The sequence below is a fragment of the Trichomycterus rosablanca genome, chromosome 14 (genome assembly GCF_030014385.1).
Source record: "Trichomycterus rosablanca isolate fTriRos1 chromosome 14, fTriRos1.hap1, whole genome shotgun sequence".
Taxonomy (NCBI): Eukaryota; Metazoa; Chordata; class Actinopteri; order Siluriformes; family Trichomycteridae; genus Trichomycterus; species Trichomycterus rosablanca.
This window is the reverse complement of record NC_086001.1, coordinates 29368695-29384054: the sequence shown is the minus strand read 5'-3', so window position 1 is coordinate 29384054 and position 15360 is coordinate 29368695. Positions and strand designations below refer to the sequence as shown.

The 15360-nt window shown below is 38.1% G+C and overlaps 1 protein-coding gene across 4 annotated transcripts; it reads left to right on the top strand.

Annotated features, from left to right (window-relative positions):
• The first annotated feature begins 2511 nt into the window (after positions 1-2511).
• On the top strand, positions 2512-15259 carry LOC134326417 (uncharacterized). 4 transcript variants are annotated; one of them, XM_063008573.1, is made up of 9 exons: positions 2512-2841; positions 2946-3060; positions 3149-3273; positions 3464-3532; positions 8852-8962; positions 9444-9530; positions 12896-12995; positions 13133-13186; positions 13285-13490. In XM_063008573.1, exons 1-9 carry the CDS (start codon positions 2649-2651, stop codon positions 13403-13405), a joined length of 975 nt encoding a protein of 324 aa, XP_062864643.1. In that variant the 5' UTR covers positions 2512-2648; the 3' UTR covers positions 13406-13490. The 4 variants fall into 4 exon arrangements, with proteins under 4 accessions (XP_062864643.1, XP_062864646.1, XP_062864645.1 ...); XM_063008575.1 differs by lacking the exons at positions 2512-2841; positions 2946-3060; positions 3149-3273 and adding exons at positions 9126-9147; positions 13807-13966; positions 15038-15259 and having other exon boundaries at positions 13285-13496; XM_063008576.1 differs by lacking the exons at positions 3464-3532; positions 8852-8962.
• The last annotated feature ends 101 nt before the right edge of the window (positions 15260-15360 follow it).

The window sequence follows — 15360 nt, the reverse complement described above, 5'->3', positions numbered from 1 at the left end:
TTTGCATGATGAACTAGCAAAATGGGCAATTCAACACCACATCACGCACAGTGCAATAAAGAAAGATATCCTTTATTTGTCATATATACATATACAGATGTACAGTACAATGAAATTCTTTCTTCGCATATCCCAGCTGGTGTTGGAAGCTGGGGTCAGAGCGCAGGGTCAGCCAACTTACGGCGCCCCTGGAGCAGACAGGGTTAAGGTCCTTGCTCAAGGACCCAACAGTGGCTACATAGCAGAGCCAGGATTTGAACCGCCAATCTTCCGGTTGATAGCCCAAAGCCCTACCCACTAGGCTACCACAGGCCCCCTAATAAATGCACTGCTAGATTTCCTTGGCAAGTATCACTCAATCTTGCCAAAAGATGCCAGGACACTCTTGAGTACAGCAAGATCAAATGATCTTGCAATTCAGGATAAAGCCGGTGGTCAGTACTACTACTTTGGTGTGCTCCAATCAATTACACACATTCTGCAAAAAAACAAGGGTTTAGTGACCAATACAAAACACCTGAAACTTCAAGTCAATATTGATGGGCTACCACTTTTCAAAAGCTCACCAACACAGCTGTGGCCCATCCTTGGCACTGTTATTAACTTGCCACATCATGAGCCAGTGACAATTGGGCTGTTTTGTGGTGAAAGAAAGCCTAATTCACCAAACGAGTTTCTTGATGACTTTGCATTAGAGATAGCCAAGCTTGCTGAGGGGTTTGACTTTGAGGGAGTAAGGTTAACTTTGCAGCTTTCTTCAATGGTCTGTGATGCCCCAGCTCGTGCTTTTATCAAGTGTATAAAAGATCACACAGGGTACCATGGGTGTGAGAAATGCACACAGGAAGGCGTTTACATAGACAACAGAATGACGTATCCTAGAACCGACCTGCCACAACGGACAGATCAAAGTTTCAGGGATAAGACCGATTTGGATCACCACCATGGTATTTCAGCTCTAGAAAAGACATCTCTGGGAATGGTATCTGGGTTCCTTCTTGATTACATGCACCTTGTGTGCCTAGGTGTCATGCGGCGACTTCTGTACCTGTGGCTGAAGTTAGGTGCTCTCACTTGTAGGCTGTCCAACTTTCAGGAAAACGCATTAACGGAAAGGCTGCTGGGTATCCAAAGCTATGTACCTATTGAGTTTGCACATCGACCAAGGACTCTCAGAGAAATTGACAGGTGGAAAGCCACAGAGTTTAGACAATTTTTATTGTACACTGGCCCTGTTCTGCTCAAAGATACATTGAGCACCGCAGTGTACCAAAGTTTTCTGCTGCTATTTGTGGGCATTTTCATCCTTAGCAACAATACTCTGATTGAGGACTATCTTGAATATGCCAATAACATCCTAGGTCTTTTTGTTTCTCATTTTGGACAGCTCTATGGCCCTAAATTTGTGTCGTACAATGTTCACAATCTAGCGCATCTTGCGCAAGACGTTAAAAATCACGGTGTTCTTGACAGCTTCAGTGCCTTCCAATATGAAAACCACCTGAGTAAAATGAAAAAAATGATTAGAAAACCTAGCAGCCCACTCAGTCAAATTGTAAAAAGACTGTCAGAGGTACCATGGAGAGATAGCCCAGAAAAAGAGATATGTTTATTAAGACAAAGCATCTCTGGTCCTCTTCCTTCACCTTTTTATGGTGCAACCCAATACAAAAAGCTGGTAACACCACAGTTCACTGTCAAGCTTGACCAGGCCAACAGTTATATTTACCTTGAGGGAAAAGTTGCAAAGGTTAAAAATATCATCTCTTGCAGGAATGAGGTATTTGTGGCATACAGCAGATTTGAGCAGCATGAATCATTCTTTGATTATCCACTGTCATCATCTACCTTTGGCATATATTTGGTTCATGGGCTCACAAGAACGATACATTTCTGCAAAGCTGATCAAATAGAGGGGAAGGCCTTCCTAATTCCATATAAACACAAATTTGTGTCAATTCCACTCTTGCATGCAAAAACTCAGTAAATGTGTACTACCTTTCATAATGTTTGGAATCACTAGCAAGAATTTTTTTATATCCAAAACTAACTACAATGTGGATTTAAATATAGCAAACTACATATCAAACTGTCTATTCAATTAATTCAATATTTTTTATTTTATTTTTTAAAAGTGATAAATCAAATACTGCAATTTTGTTTACCATTTTTGTTTACCCTGAAATGTAAGCATATCACATTTGATAAGTGGAGAATTGTGTGTGTAATGTAAAACTAGAAGTTTCAGATAATTAGGAAGCTACAAATGTAGCACAATATCCAAAATGTAGATGTATCCAGAGTAATGAACGTGTGTATAAAACACACACACACACACACACACACACACACACACACACACACACACACACACACACACACACATTACTCTGGATACATCTACATTTTGGAAATTGTGTTACATTTGTAGCTTCCTCATTATCTGAAACTTCTAGTTTTGCATTAAATAATATTAGAATGATATATTTTTAACTGTGATCGCAAACGGTGAATGGTAGTATGTGTGAAAAATTTATTAATGCATCTATTTACAGCTCACTTTAAAAAAAAATAACAAAAGTATTAGTACCTTTCTGTCAGAAAAAACGTGTCATTTTGGGGGGGTTGGGCATGGTGCAGCTCCTGCAATGTACCTCATAGTAGAGTTTGTTGGGGAGGAGCAGACCGGACCAGTGGCAAAATCTTGGTATGAGGATGGCTTCTCCTGGTGGCCTCCCTACAAAGACGAAAACCGACTCTTGAAAAGTTTCAGGAAATCAGAGGTCCCACAGCCTGATAAAGGGTGGAGCAAGCACAGCGTGCGAATACTTTATGAATCAGGTGATAATAAAAGTTTGGTGACCACACACTGTATGGAAAAATATATTATTGTAACCATAATATACCTGATCTAAGCTACTCTTTTCTTTTTTTGCCCTCCTCAGAGTCGTTTGACAACATTGTTGCCAACTGGAAAAAGTCATGCTACACATCAGATCTTAACTCAGAAACTGAGTTAAGAAACTCCAGCACAGAAACTCTGGGAAAGAGAGTCAGGAAGTGAGCTGTGCATACTGTGCTATACATATTGTAAAACAATTCTGCAGTGTGTACTACCTATTGCTAATTTATTACTGTACTCTTATAGAAAGAAAATATACTCTTCCTCTGAACAAGAAGAAGAACCACAACCTGCCAAAGTAAAAAAACTTGCAAATGCACCAAGGCCCCCAGCCCCACCACAAAGACAGAAACATGGTTCAAAAAATAACGGTTAGTGCATTTAATTTTACAATTGTGTGGATCCTACCACACAGACTACACACATTTTTGTTGTTGAAGCAACCACAGTGCATGTCATCTACTAACAATCTCATACCATAGCTACACCTTTCATCACAAAAGAGTTGCAAAAATGTCAACGCTCTAAACCTGACATTTTTTTTTTTTTTTGCATTCTTAGCACTAACCAGCACCTTTCAGCCTGGAAGAGCAGAGCAGGAGTGGTGTAACAACCTGTCAGATAGTCAAGGTATATAATGTCTGAAACATTTAGAATGGTGGATTTAAAAGGAACACTTCAGTATTTTTAACCTAATGACTGAAGTAATCAACAGCATGCATTTTCCCCTGTTACCTTTAAGCAGTTTTCGGAATCCTGGTCCTAGAGTACCTCTGCACTGCACACAACATTGGGCTTTGAACAAAGATGAGTTACAGAGGGTTCAATTTTACAGAGACAGGAATGTAAAAAAAAAAAAAAGAAGAAAAAAAGAAAAGAAAAAAAAAAAAGACTCATCAGGCAAGGGAAAAGTTATGTAAAACTCCCCTGGACTTCACCCTTTGGGAAGAGTAGTTTGAATGTCTAATTAAAAATGTAAGCAAATGTAAGCTCTTGACAAAGTACAAATATTACAAATACTGTACTAACATTCTTGTACTAAAGCAAAAGTCTTCCAAAAACAATACCCAAGTATAGTAAAGTACAATTACTTTATTTATTAGTGTGTAGTTTAGTCGAGTAGTTTAGACCAACACTTTCACAACTGCAACTCAACCCTTCAGCCAGAACTGTTTATTCTACAATCAGCTGAAAAAGCAATGTGATGATGGCAGTAGAAATCTCCCTCATCATCAGGACCAGTTCAGACTGTTTATGTATATGGAAGCAGATCAGTAGCAAAAATCTAATGAAAATATAATATGTAAAATGTATTCTTACACTATATTGCCAAAAGTATTCGCTCATCTCCCTTTCGCACGCATATGAACTTGAGTGACGTCCTATTCTTAATCCATAGGGTTTAATATGATGTGGGCCCACCCTTTGCAGCTATAACAGCTTCAACTCTTCTGGGAAAGCTTTTCACAAGGTTTAGGAGTGTGTTTATGGGAATTTTTGACCATTCTTCCAGAAGCGCATTTGTGAGGCCAGACACTGATGTTGGACGAGAAGGCCTGGCTCACAGTCTCCGCTCTAATTCATCCCAAAGGTGTTCTGTCGGGTTGAGGTCAGGACTCTGTGCAGGCCAGTCAAGTTCTTCCACACCAAACTCACTCATCTATGTCTTTATGGACCTTGCTTTGTGCACTGGTGCGCAGTCATGTTGGAACAGGAAGAGGCCATCCCCAAACTGTTCCTGCAAAGTTGGGAGCATGAAATTGGCCAAAATCTCTTGGTTTGCTGAAGCATTAAGAGCCCAAATCCTGAAAAACAACTCCACACCATAATCCCCCCTCCACCAAACCTTACACTCGGCACAATGCAGACAGACGAGTACCGTTCTCCTGGCAACCGCCAAACCAAGACTCGTCCATCGGATTGCCAGACGGAAAAGCGTGATTCGTCACTCCAGAGAACACGTCTCCACTGCTCTAGAGTCCAGTGGAGGTGTGCTTTACACCACTGCATCCGACGCTTTGCATTGCGCTTGGTGATGTAAGGTTTGGATGCATCTGCTCGGCCATGGAAACCAATTCCATGAAGCTCTACACACTGTTCTTGAGCTAATCTGAAGGCCACATGAAGTTTGGAGGTCTATAGCGCTTGACTCTGCAGAAAGTTGGTGACCTCTGCGCACTATGCGCCCCAGCATCTGCTGACCCCGTCATTTTACAAGGCCTACCACTTCGTGGCTGAGTTGCTGTCGTTCCCAATCGCTTCCACTTTGTTATAATACCACTGACAGTCGACTGTGGAATATTTAGCAGCGAGGAAATTTCACGACAGGACTTGTTGCACAGGTGGCATCCTATAACGGTACCATGCTGGAGTTCACTGAGCTCCTGAGAGCGATCCATTCTTTCACAAATGTTTGTAGAAGCAGTCTGCATGCCTAGGTGCTTGGTTTTATACACCTGTGGCCATGGAAGGGATTGGAACACCTGAATTCAATGATTTGCGTGGGTGAGTGAATACTTTTGGCAATATAGTGTATGTTTGAATTTAAATTTCCCACTCAATGTTGGTCTCCAAATGATAATTCAAATTCAGTTTTAACATTTAAATTTGCCATTTGATGCACTATTGACATTTCATTTACACAAATGATTAATTAAATTCAATTGATAATTAAATTAACAATTTAATTATAAATGCATTTTAATTACAACGCATTTCCAGAACTGCATATTCATGCCTTATGATTACACAATAATGACGTCAAAATGATAATTCACCTTATATGCATTTGCACTCTCTAATAATGTTTTTATATGTTTCTATTATCATAGACAACACCAAGCTAGAAAGATGACAAAATTGAAATATTAAAAGGAAATAGCACCTCTCCTTTTTGCAATTACATATTTTAGCCTACTACACTCATTCTGTGACAAAATGTCTTTGAAAACGTGTTGCCAAGTTATTTGGTTTATCAGTCTGGTTGACAAAACAAGGCTGAGCTACGAGCAATTATAAAAATTCACGTCCAATTCACCAGCTTATTTTTCTAATTTTCCGTTCCTCTTTAAACGATACAGCAGTTACGTTCTGGTGCCTAAATGAAAGGTAAGAATAAAAAATAAGAATAAGAAACTAATTTCAGCTTGGTTTCGTCGCACAGATTCTAGTTGAATAATTGGAAGAGGAGGAGAATTCCACTTGAACAATAGTGTTATGAACACAACACAAAAAGATTGAAGTGTTGTGGAGCACCATATAACCATCCAAAGAAGCCACATCCACAGTCTTCCAAAGAAGAGGAGCTGCGTCTGTGGTTGAAGTTGCTAAATTTAAAACATCCACCCAAACATCCACACGTCTGCTCTTACCATTTTGTGGTGGGGAAACCAAGACCACGTCCTTACCCAGAGTAATTATGTTATTATGCTTGCGAGGCTCTTGGCAAGGATCTCTCTTAGGCTAATATCTTACCAGATAGCTTCACAAACACCTGACGTGTCCTTTTCACTGGAGCTTCATAACCAAGTTTCCCCATCCACAAAATAATAACAATAGACGTGTGGACGTTTGTTAAATTTAAATGTAAATTTAGCTCCTTAACCCATAGATGCAGGTCCTCTTCTTCTTTAGATATGGTGCCCTACAACACTTTATTATTTGTGTGTTGTGTTGGAAATCTGTTGGAATGTTGGGTTAGCATAGCTAGCTACTTTATAATCAGTGTCCACAGCAGAAGCCTACTTTAGACTGCATTCACTTTGAATACGATACGACCGTAAACCATCTGATATGATATGACCGGAAATTCTAACGCAAAGGCGGAAGAAACAAACTCTTTGTGGCGTGGGCGTAGCGGAATAAGGAAGACAGCCTATGGTCAGCTAACACGGACTATTAAATCAGAAATATCTGCCACACATTCCATAAAACATAATACTGATATGCTTCCATAGACTGTGTAAAGTCCTGTTTGCAGTCAAATGCCTCTCATGGTTCTTCCATTTTGGGTCTTGAACTTGGATATCAACTCCTGTTATGAGTCCAGTTGAGGGTCTTTTTTGATTTTGTCAAGTCGAGTCTCAATTGACTTGTCATCAAATAGACCCTTTCAAAGTTGTCGCGAAGATGAGTGCGCATTCTGGCAACAGAAGTGAAGCATTCACTCACTGACCCATGCTAGCCGAGGGAACAAATCCATTTTGTGTTATTCTCAATAAAAACCTGACTGTTTTAGGCTAAACTAAACAAGGCTAACTACATTTCTATTTTGAGATTTATTTAAACCCATAAATCTGTGCATCTGTATCATCACTCAGTACAAACTTTAAGAAGCTAATATACATTAAGATATGTTGTCCTGTATTATTGATTTATTCCACTGATTAACACAGTGGATCAATGGAATAAATCTCAACTTCTGTTGCCAAAATGAGCGCACATCTTTTTAGTAACGTTGCTCATGAAACCATCTATTCATGAGTTGAGTCCAAGTCTTATGACTCAAGTAAAAACCTCTGTTTTAATAAAATAGTAGTATCAATCTCATTATGCAAATAGAACATCCAGACGTCATCAATCCAACTTGTTAATATCATGTTTCGTTAATGATCAGAAAGCCATTTTTGTTTCCCCACATAAAGGAAATGACTGTTGTCCACTATAGATATTGGCACTTCTGAAAAAAAAACATAATACTTACCCGGTCTTTTCTGCTTTATTCAACACATGGATCACCACAGCAACACTGTCCTAAATGACGACAAATCAGAAGCAGGGGACAATTGTATGTCAGGCCACATTTTATGTTTACTTTTTTCCAACATGTTAAATTCAGCCAAAATAGTAATTGTGTTCTCTGTAGAGTATCTGTACTTATTTTCACTTACCAAGGGCTCCCAAATGTTAAACACAACAAAGACAACATTCAAGGAATTTCTTATTACATTTAAGAAAAAAGTTGATGTTATCATAATGTCAATGCTAGTTTGCCATAAAAAGATGTGAAATTTGCAATTTGAAAGTGTTTGTGCATTTGGAACAATAGATTACTTTTACGCCAAGGATAAATTGGGATCATAGTTACATACGTCAAATTACAACTGAGACTTCAAGGCATCAACATTAAGTACAGGATTCTATGGTAAGCTATTTACCAAGAAGCACTTCTGATTTGAAGCTAACATGAGCACACAACAAACTTGTGATTTATTTTTTAAGATTACCCAATTTGTTCCTCAGTCAGAGAGAATGTTTAATTCTCTAAATTCTATACATTTTGTATACTATCTAGGCCCTTAAAGATTTGGAACTTTCATTTTTAGTAATTCAGTACAGTAAGTGTTTTAAGGGGCTGCTTAGCTGCTGGTTGCTTTGTTTAGTATCCACTTTAGTGGCCTGTTTAAAAATAAAATGCTAGTGTACAAAATCATCACTCTTGGCTTTAAATAGATGGGGCTGTATCAGCTAATAAAGCTGGACATAGCACTGCAAATAGTTTCTATCATGACAATACACATGGTGAATTTTTTTTTTAATTCATGAGAAGTCCTGCGGTTAACGAGCAATTATTAACTAAACACAGGACTTAACAGCCATGTGAGTTAGTTATAAAGCAGGCATGGGGTTTTTAAAAGCATCTTAGCATGAATATGATTCTTAAATTAGTGTTTATGAATGTTAACTAGTAGAGCGTAAGTCTTAAGTGTAATGCTCGCTCTACAAGTTAAGATAATCTTAACACTAAGATCCTTTTGGGAATCTTGGCCCAGGTTAGTTAGTCTTCTTGTGACATTCCATAATTGAGCCATAATTGTCATAACCAAACTAATCTAGTCATGCTCTGTCAATACCAAAACTATAAATAAATAATCTCAGAGTTAGAGGTGGGTGATATGGAAAAAATGTAATATCACAAAGTCATTTTTTATTTTAATTTTCTGTAAACAGCACCTACCATGCAACAAGATGCATCAAGGTGGCCTATGTCCAACCAGTGTACATGGGCAGATGCTTCTCATGGGACAGCACAAGGCCAGGGTGTTCTACCTCATGTCAGTGGTGAGTTTACTGAAGAAGCAGAAAAATATTTTTTTATCCAGTTGGGCATTAATACATGAATAATATAGTTAACAATGACACTTTAGGTAGCTAAAATACTAAAAATAAAAGTCAGGCATTTTCTGTAGAGTAACCATTTTTATTTTTATTTCTCCATTAACAGCACCCACCATACAGCTATGACAGTTAAGTACACTTTTAATCTCAAAAGCATCTGAGCATGAATATGATGCTTAAAATAGCGTTAAGATAATCTTAACTGTCAGAGTGTGTGTTTAGTGTGATGCTTGCTCTACCAGTTAAGTTTATCTTTACACCAAGATTCTTTTAAGAATCTGGGCCCAGGTTAGTTAGTCTTCTTGTGACACACAGGATGAGCCATAATCACCATAACCAAGCTAATTTTCTCATCATGCCCAGTCAAAACAAAACTAGAGTCACACATGTTCTGAGTATCTTTTTTTTTATTCCCTGTAAACAGCATATACCATGCAACAAGAGCCATCAAGGTGGCCCATTTCTGACCAGTGTACAGGACAAGGCCAGGGGGTTCTACCTCATGTCAATGGTGAGTTTACTGAAGAAGGAGAAAAGCAATTTTTCAGTTGGGTATTAATACGTTAACACTACAGGTAAGAATGATGCCTGAAGTCGCTGAAATGCAAATAATAAAAATCAAGCATTCTCAAAAGCACAGAATGTGCCATAATTGCCGTAACCAAGCTAATTTTCTCATCATGCCTTATCAAAACCAAAACTACAGTGGTGCTTGAAACCCTTTAGAATTTTATATTTCTGCATACATTTGACTTAAAACATCATCAGCTTTTCACACAAGTCCTACAAGTAGATAAGGAGAACCATATCAAACAAATGAAACACAAATATTAGACTTTGGACCATTTTCTTCAATAAAAAAATGACAATGTTACAGATCTATGAGTGGTAAAAGTATGTGAACCTTTGCTTTCAGTATCTGGTGTGACCCCTTTGTGCAGCAATAACTGCAACTAAACGTTTCCGAAAACTCCTGATTAGTCCTGCACATCGGCTTGGAGGAGTTTTAACCCATTCCTCCGTACAACTTCACAGCTTCAACTCTGTTATGTTGGTGGGTTTCCTCACATGAACCGCTTGCTTCAGGTCCATCCACAACATTATTGCATTAATATCGGGACTTTGACTTGGCCATTCCAAAACATTAACTTTATTCTTCTTTAACTATTCTTTGGTAAAATGACTTGTGTGCTTCTGGTTGTTGTCTTGCTGCGTGACCCACATTCTCTTGCAGATGCAGCAAAAAAGGCCTAAACCATGATACTACCACCACCGTGTTTCACAGATGGGATAAGGTTTTTATGCTGGAATGCAGTGTTTTCCTTTCTCCAAACATAACGCTTCTCATTTAAACCAAAAAGATCTGTTCCATTGTTCCAGTAGCCTTCTGGCTTGTCTTCTTTATCTTTAGCAAACTGCAGACGAGCAGCAATGTTCTTTTTGGAGAGCAGTGGCTTTCTCCTTGCAACCCTGCCATGCACACCACTGTTGTTCAGTGTTCTCCTGATGGTGGACTCATGAACAACATTAGCCAATGTGAGAAAGACCTGTAGTTGCTTATAAGTTACCTTGGGTTCCTTCGTGACCTCGCCGACTATTACACGCCTTGCTCTTGTCATGATCACTGTTGGTCGACCACTCCTGGGGAAGGTAATAATGGTCTTGAATTTCCAACATTTGTACACAACCTGTCTGACTGTGGATTGGTGGAGTCCAAACTCTTTAGAGATGGTTTTGTAACCCTTTCCAGCCTGATGAGAATCAATGACTTCTCTCAGAAATCTTCTTTGTTTGTGCCATGATACACTTCCACAAATGTGTGCTGTGAAGATCAGACTTTGATAGATCCCTGTTCTTTAAATAAAACAGGGTGCCCACTCATACCTGATTGTCATCCCATTGATTGAAAACACCTGACTCTAATTTCACCTTCAAATTATCTGCTAATCCTGAAGATTCACTCACATATACAACCCCTGGCAAAAATTATGGAATCACCACTCTTGGAAGATGTTCTTTCAATTGTTTAATTTTGTAGAAAAAAAATAAATCACAGACATGCCACAAAACTATCATTTCTCAAACTGTCAACCCTCTGGCATTAAGAAACAATAAAAAAAGAAACAAATATAATAGTTGTGGTCAGTCACAATTGCTTTTTTTTAGATCAAGTAGAGGAAAAAAATATGGAATCACTCAAATCTGAGGAAAAAATTATGGAATCATTAGAAAACACTGCACCATTATTACTTTGTTGCACCACCTCTGGCTTTTATAATGGTTTAAACTCTCTGAGGCATGGAGTTAACTAATGACAAACAGTATTCTTCATCAATCTGCCTTCAACTGTCTCTTGCTGTTGCCAGATCAGCTTTGCAGGTTGGAACCTTGTCATTGACCATTTTCTTCAATTTCCACCAGAGATTTTCAAATGGATTGAGATCCTGACTATTTGCAGGCCATGCCATTGACATTATATGTTTTCTTGAAGGAAATTTTTCACGTCCTTTGCCCTATGGCAAGATGCATTATCATCTTGAAAAATGAAGTCATCATCACCAAACATCCTTTCAACTGATGGAATAAGAAAAGCGTCCAAAATTTCAATGTGGACTTTGGCATTTATTGAAGACCATCTCCCCTGTGCCTTTACCCGACATGCAGGCCCATATCATCAACAACTGTGGAAATTAACATGTTTTCTTTAGGCAGTTATCTTCATAAATTTCATTGGACAGACACCAAACAAAAGTTCCAGCATCATCACCTTGCCCAATGCAGATTCGCGATTCATCACTGAAGATCACTTTTATCCAGTCACCCACAGTCCACGATTGCTTTTCTTTAGCCTTCTTTAACCTTGTTCTTTTCTTTTTAGGTGTTAATGATGGCTTTTGTTTGGCTTTTCTGTATGTAAATCCCATTTCTTTTAGGTGATTTCTTACAGTTCAGTCACAGACATTGACTCCACTTTCCGGTCACTTGTTTCTCATTTGTTTTGTTGTGCATTTTCTGTTTTCAAGACATATTGCTTTAAGTTTTCTATCTTGATGCTTTGATGTCTTACTTGGTCTACCAGTATGCTTCCCTTTTACAACCTTCCCATTTTGTTTGTACTTGGTCCAGATTTTAAACACAGCTTACTGGGAACAACCAACATCTTTTGCGACATTCCACAATGATTTATCTTCTTGAAGGAGTTTTATAATCCTCTCATTTGTTTCAACTGACATATCTTGTGTTGGAACCATGATTCATGACAATCTGCTTTGTGCAACAGCTCTCCGAGGTGTAAGCACTCTTTTTAAACTGAAGAATAATTAGCAAATCTAATCTGCTGCAGATGTTTTGTTTTTAAACTGCAAATTACAGAGTGATTCCAAAATTTTTTCCTCAGATTTGAGTGATTCCATATTTTTTTCCTCTACTTGATCTAAAAAAAGCAATTGTGACTGACCACAACTATTATATTTGTTTCTTTTTTTTATTGTTTCTTAATGCCAGAAGGTTGACATTTTGAAAAATGATAGTTTTGTGGCATGTCTGTGATTTTTTTTTTTTCTACAAAATTAAACAATTGACAGAACATCTTCCAAGAGTGGTGATTCCATAATTTTTGCCAGGGGTTGTATGTTATATTGGATCATTTTCCTCAATAAATAAATGACCAAGTCTAATATTTGTCTTATTTGTTTGATTTGAATCTCCCTATCTACTATTAGGACTTGTGTGAAAACCGGATGAAGTTTTAGGTCAAATTTATGCAGAAATATAGACAATTCCAAAGGGTTTGCAGTAAAAATGTTTACAAAATAAATAAAGAAAAAAGAAAAAAAAAAGTCATGTATTTTCTAATTTTTTATTCGCTGTTAACAGCAACGAGATCCATCAAGGTGGCCCATGTCCAACCAGTGTACATGGGCAGATGCTTCTCAAGGGACAGGACAAGGCCAGGGCGTCCTACCTCATGTCAACGGTGAGTTTACTGAAGAAGGAGAAAAGCAATTTATCAGTTTATTAATACATAAATATTATAGGTAAGAACAACGTCTTAGGTTGCAAAATGCATCTTCTGTAGAGTGAACTTTTTCATTTTAATTTCTGCTTTAACAGCACCCACCATACAGCAGGGACTGTCAAGGCGGTTCATACCCAATCAGTGCGCACGTAAGTTTGATCAGTTAGAATGAACAGCCCTACAACACATTAATCATGAATAGAAAATGGACTAGATCTTGTAAAATGATATTTTTTTTATTTTGCAGCTGTAGACAGAACTGTCCTGGAGGCACTGAGAGAGATGGACCTGAAGATAAATTACCTGACATCTCTTGTAGAATCTCTTGTGGGTGGTCGTCGAATTTTGCCCCCACAACAGCAAGATGATGAAGACTTGAATGTCATCCCTCTGGATTCAGTAGAAGCCCTAGAAAATTTAGAAGAAAGGCTTCTGAGCAACGGACTGAAGCAAAGGATGGTAAAGCTCATTTATCAATTATTTTCCATCAAATAAGACCATGACAAGATTCACAAAGTATTCACAAATATTTCCTGTTGTTTTATATTTTTAAGTGTATGATAGCCTTAACTTTAAAAATGTACTACAAATGCAAGAAAAAAAAAATACAAATAACATTTGGGTGAATGACAATGGGAGAATGTAACTTTATATATACGGATTCATACTTAATTAAAAAAAACCTTTAAATAAAATGCAAATAAGACATTTAATAGTAACAACAAAATGTATGAAGTTTATACATTTCTATTACTGTGCATTATTTCAGATTAACATGCTGTCACTAAGTGGTGGACATACCATGAAAAAGACAATCTGGAGAATTGCCAGCAAGGTGTTCACCCCCAACCTTGCGAAAAGCCTTAACTGGTGCGGCAGGGGAGACAAGCGAGGTCTAAAACAAACCGCATGTGGACAAGTTATTATTGGTAAGTCAAGATAAACAATTTACACCTAAAGAAACAATCAGAATGTTTATATGGAGCCTACACATCAGATCTCAATGGGAGAAAAAAAATAATGCAGATTATCTTTCCTGATATGGACTGGGTAATGTGTTAGGAACGAAAGGATGCCACATAGATTAATGGAAATGATAATTATCATCCTAGAGAAGGTTGAATTCAAAGTCATACTCTCGTCACATGAGGCCGGGCACTGTCGTGCACCAGGAGGAACCCAGGACCCACTGGGCGCCAGTGGCGGATCTGCCAATTCCGGTGTTCTATGGCAAATGCCAATCGAGCTCTACGGTGCTGGGCTGTGAGCACAGGGCCCACTACAGGACGTGGGGCCTTCAGGCCACCCTCATGAAGCCTGTTTTGATTGTTTGGTCAGACACATTCACACCAGTGGCCTGCTCGAGTTCATTTTGTAGGGCTCTGGCAGTGCTTATCCTGTTCCTCCTTGCACAAAGGAGCAGATACTGGTCCTGCTGAGGGGTACACCACAAACTTTTGCCACAATGCACCTGGTGACTCACACTGATAATTCTACAAACATGTCCAAACTGCACTCACGTATTCATATACCTAAACTGTAATGATAAACACATTGATAAGTCACATTTATTTATTCATTCATTTAGTTTACAAACTGAAACCTACCGTTTAGAAAGCTGATCTCCGCCACGTGTCATCCTCCTCAGGAGTCTTTTCTCGCTACAGGTCAGTCACAGCGTTTTACTGCCGGCTATTGGTCATGTGGTTTTCATGTGTTGTCAAAGCACATAGGATACAATTTGTGTAATTTGTACAAAAAATCGACTTTACTTCAAATGGGGTAAAGCTGTCAGCAAATTTAACCTTCAATGTCCCTTTTAATCTTAAAAAAATACAAATAAAGAAGACCCCGACAGCAACGTCATGTTTAAAACCATGCCCTTTTGTCAGATTAGGCTACGTTTTGCTTACATACAGCGCCATTTATCCACTTTAATATAACATAAGTGTAGCACTTATTTTGTGACTCTTTTAATACTGTTTGTTTCTCACATACAGCTGCCGCGATGAAAAATCCAGTGCTGCCAGCGCCAACTGAAGCAGAAGCGGAGAACTGCTTAAAAGATTACTTGCGGCTGGCAACAAGAAAGAAAACTTTAAATTACATTTTATTTAGTAGTTAATTGTTATTTTTGTTTTGTTATTTGTGTTCATCGTAATTATTATTATTATAATGTATAATTATAATATAAGGAACAATAATAAATAAGAATGTTACTACCCCTGATTATAATGTCTGTTGTTTATAGATATATTATCTGTATTATCTATTATTCTTATTCTTATTCTTATTATTATTATTAAAGCAGTACATGAGAGGG

What these genes read in the sequence shown, in the direction of transcription:
- LOC134326417 (XM_063008573.1), top strand. Translation starts at nt 2,649, where the DNA reads ATGTACCTCATAGTAGAGTTTGTTGGGGAGGAGCAGACCGGACCAGTG. An exon ending in GCGAATACTTTATGAATCAG is followed by an intron (nt 2,842 to 2,945) that starts GTGATAATAAAA and finishes TGCCCTCCTCAG; the next exon opens with AGTCGTTTGACAACATTGTT. An exon ending in GGTTCTACCTCATGTCAATG is followed by an intron (nt 9,531 to 12,895) that starts GTGAGTTTACTG and finishes CGCTGTTAACAG; the next exon opens with CAACGAGATCCATCAAGGTG.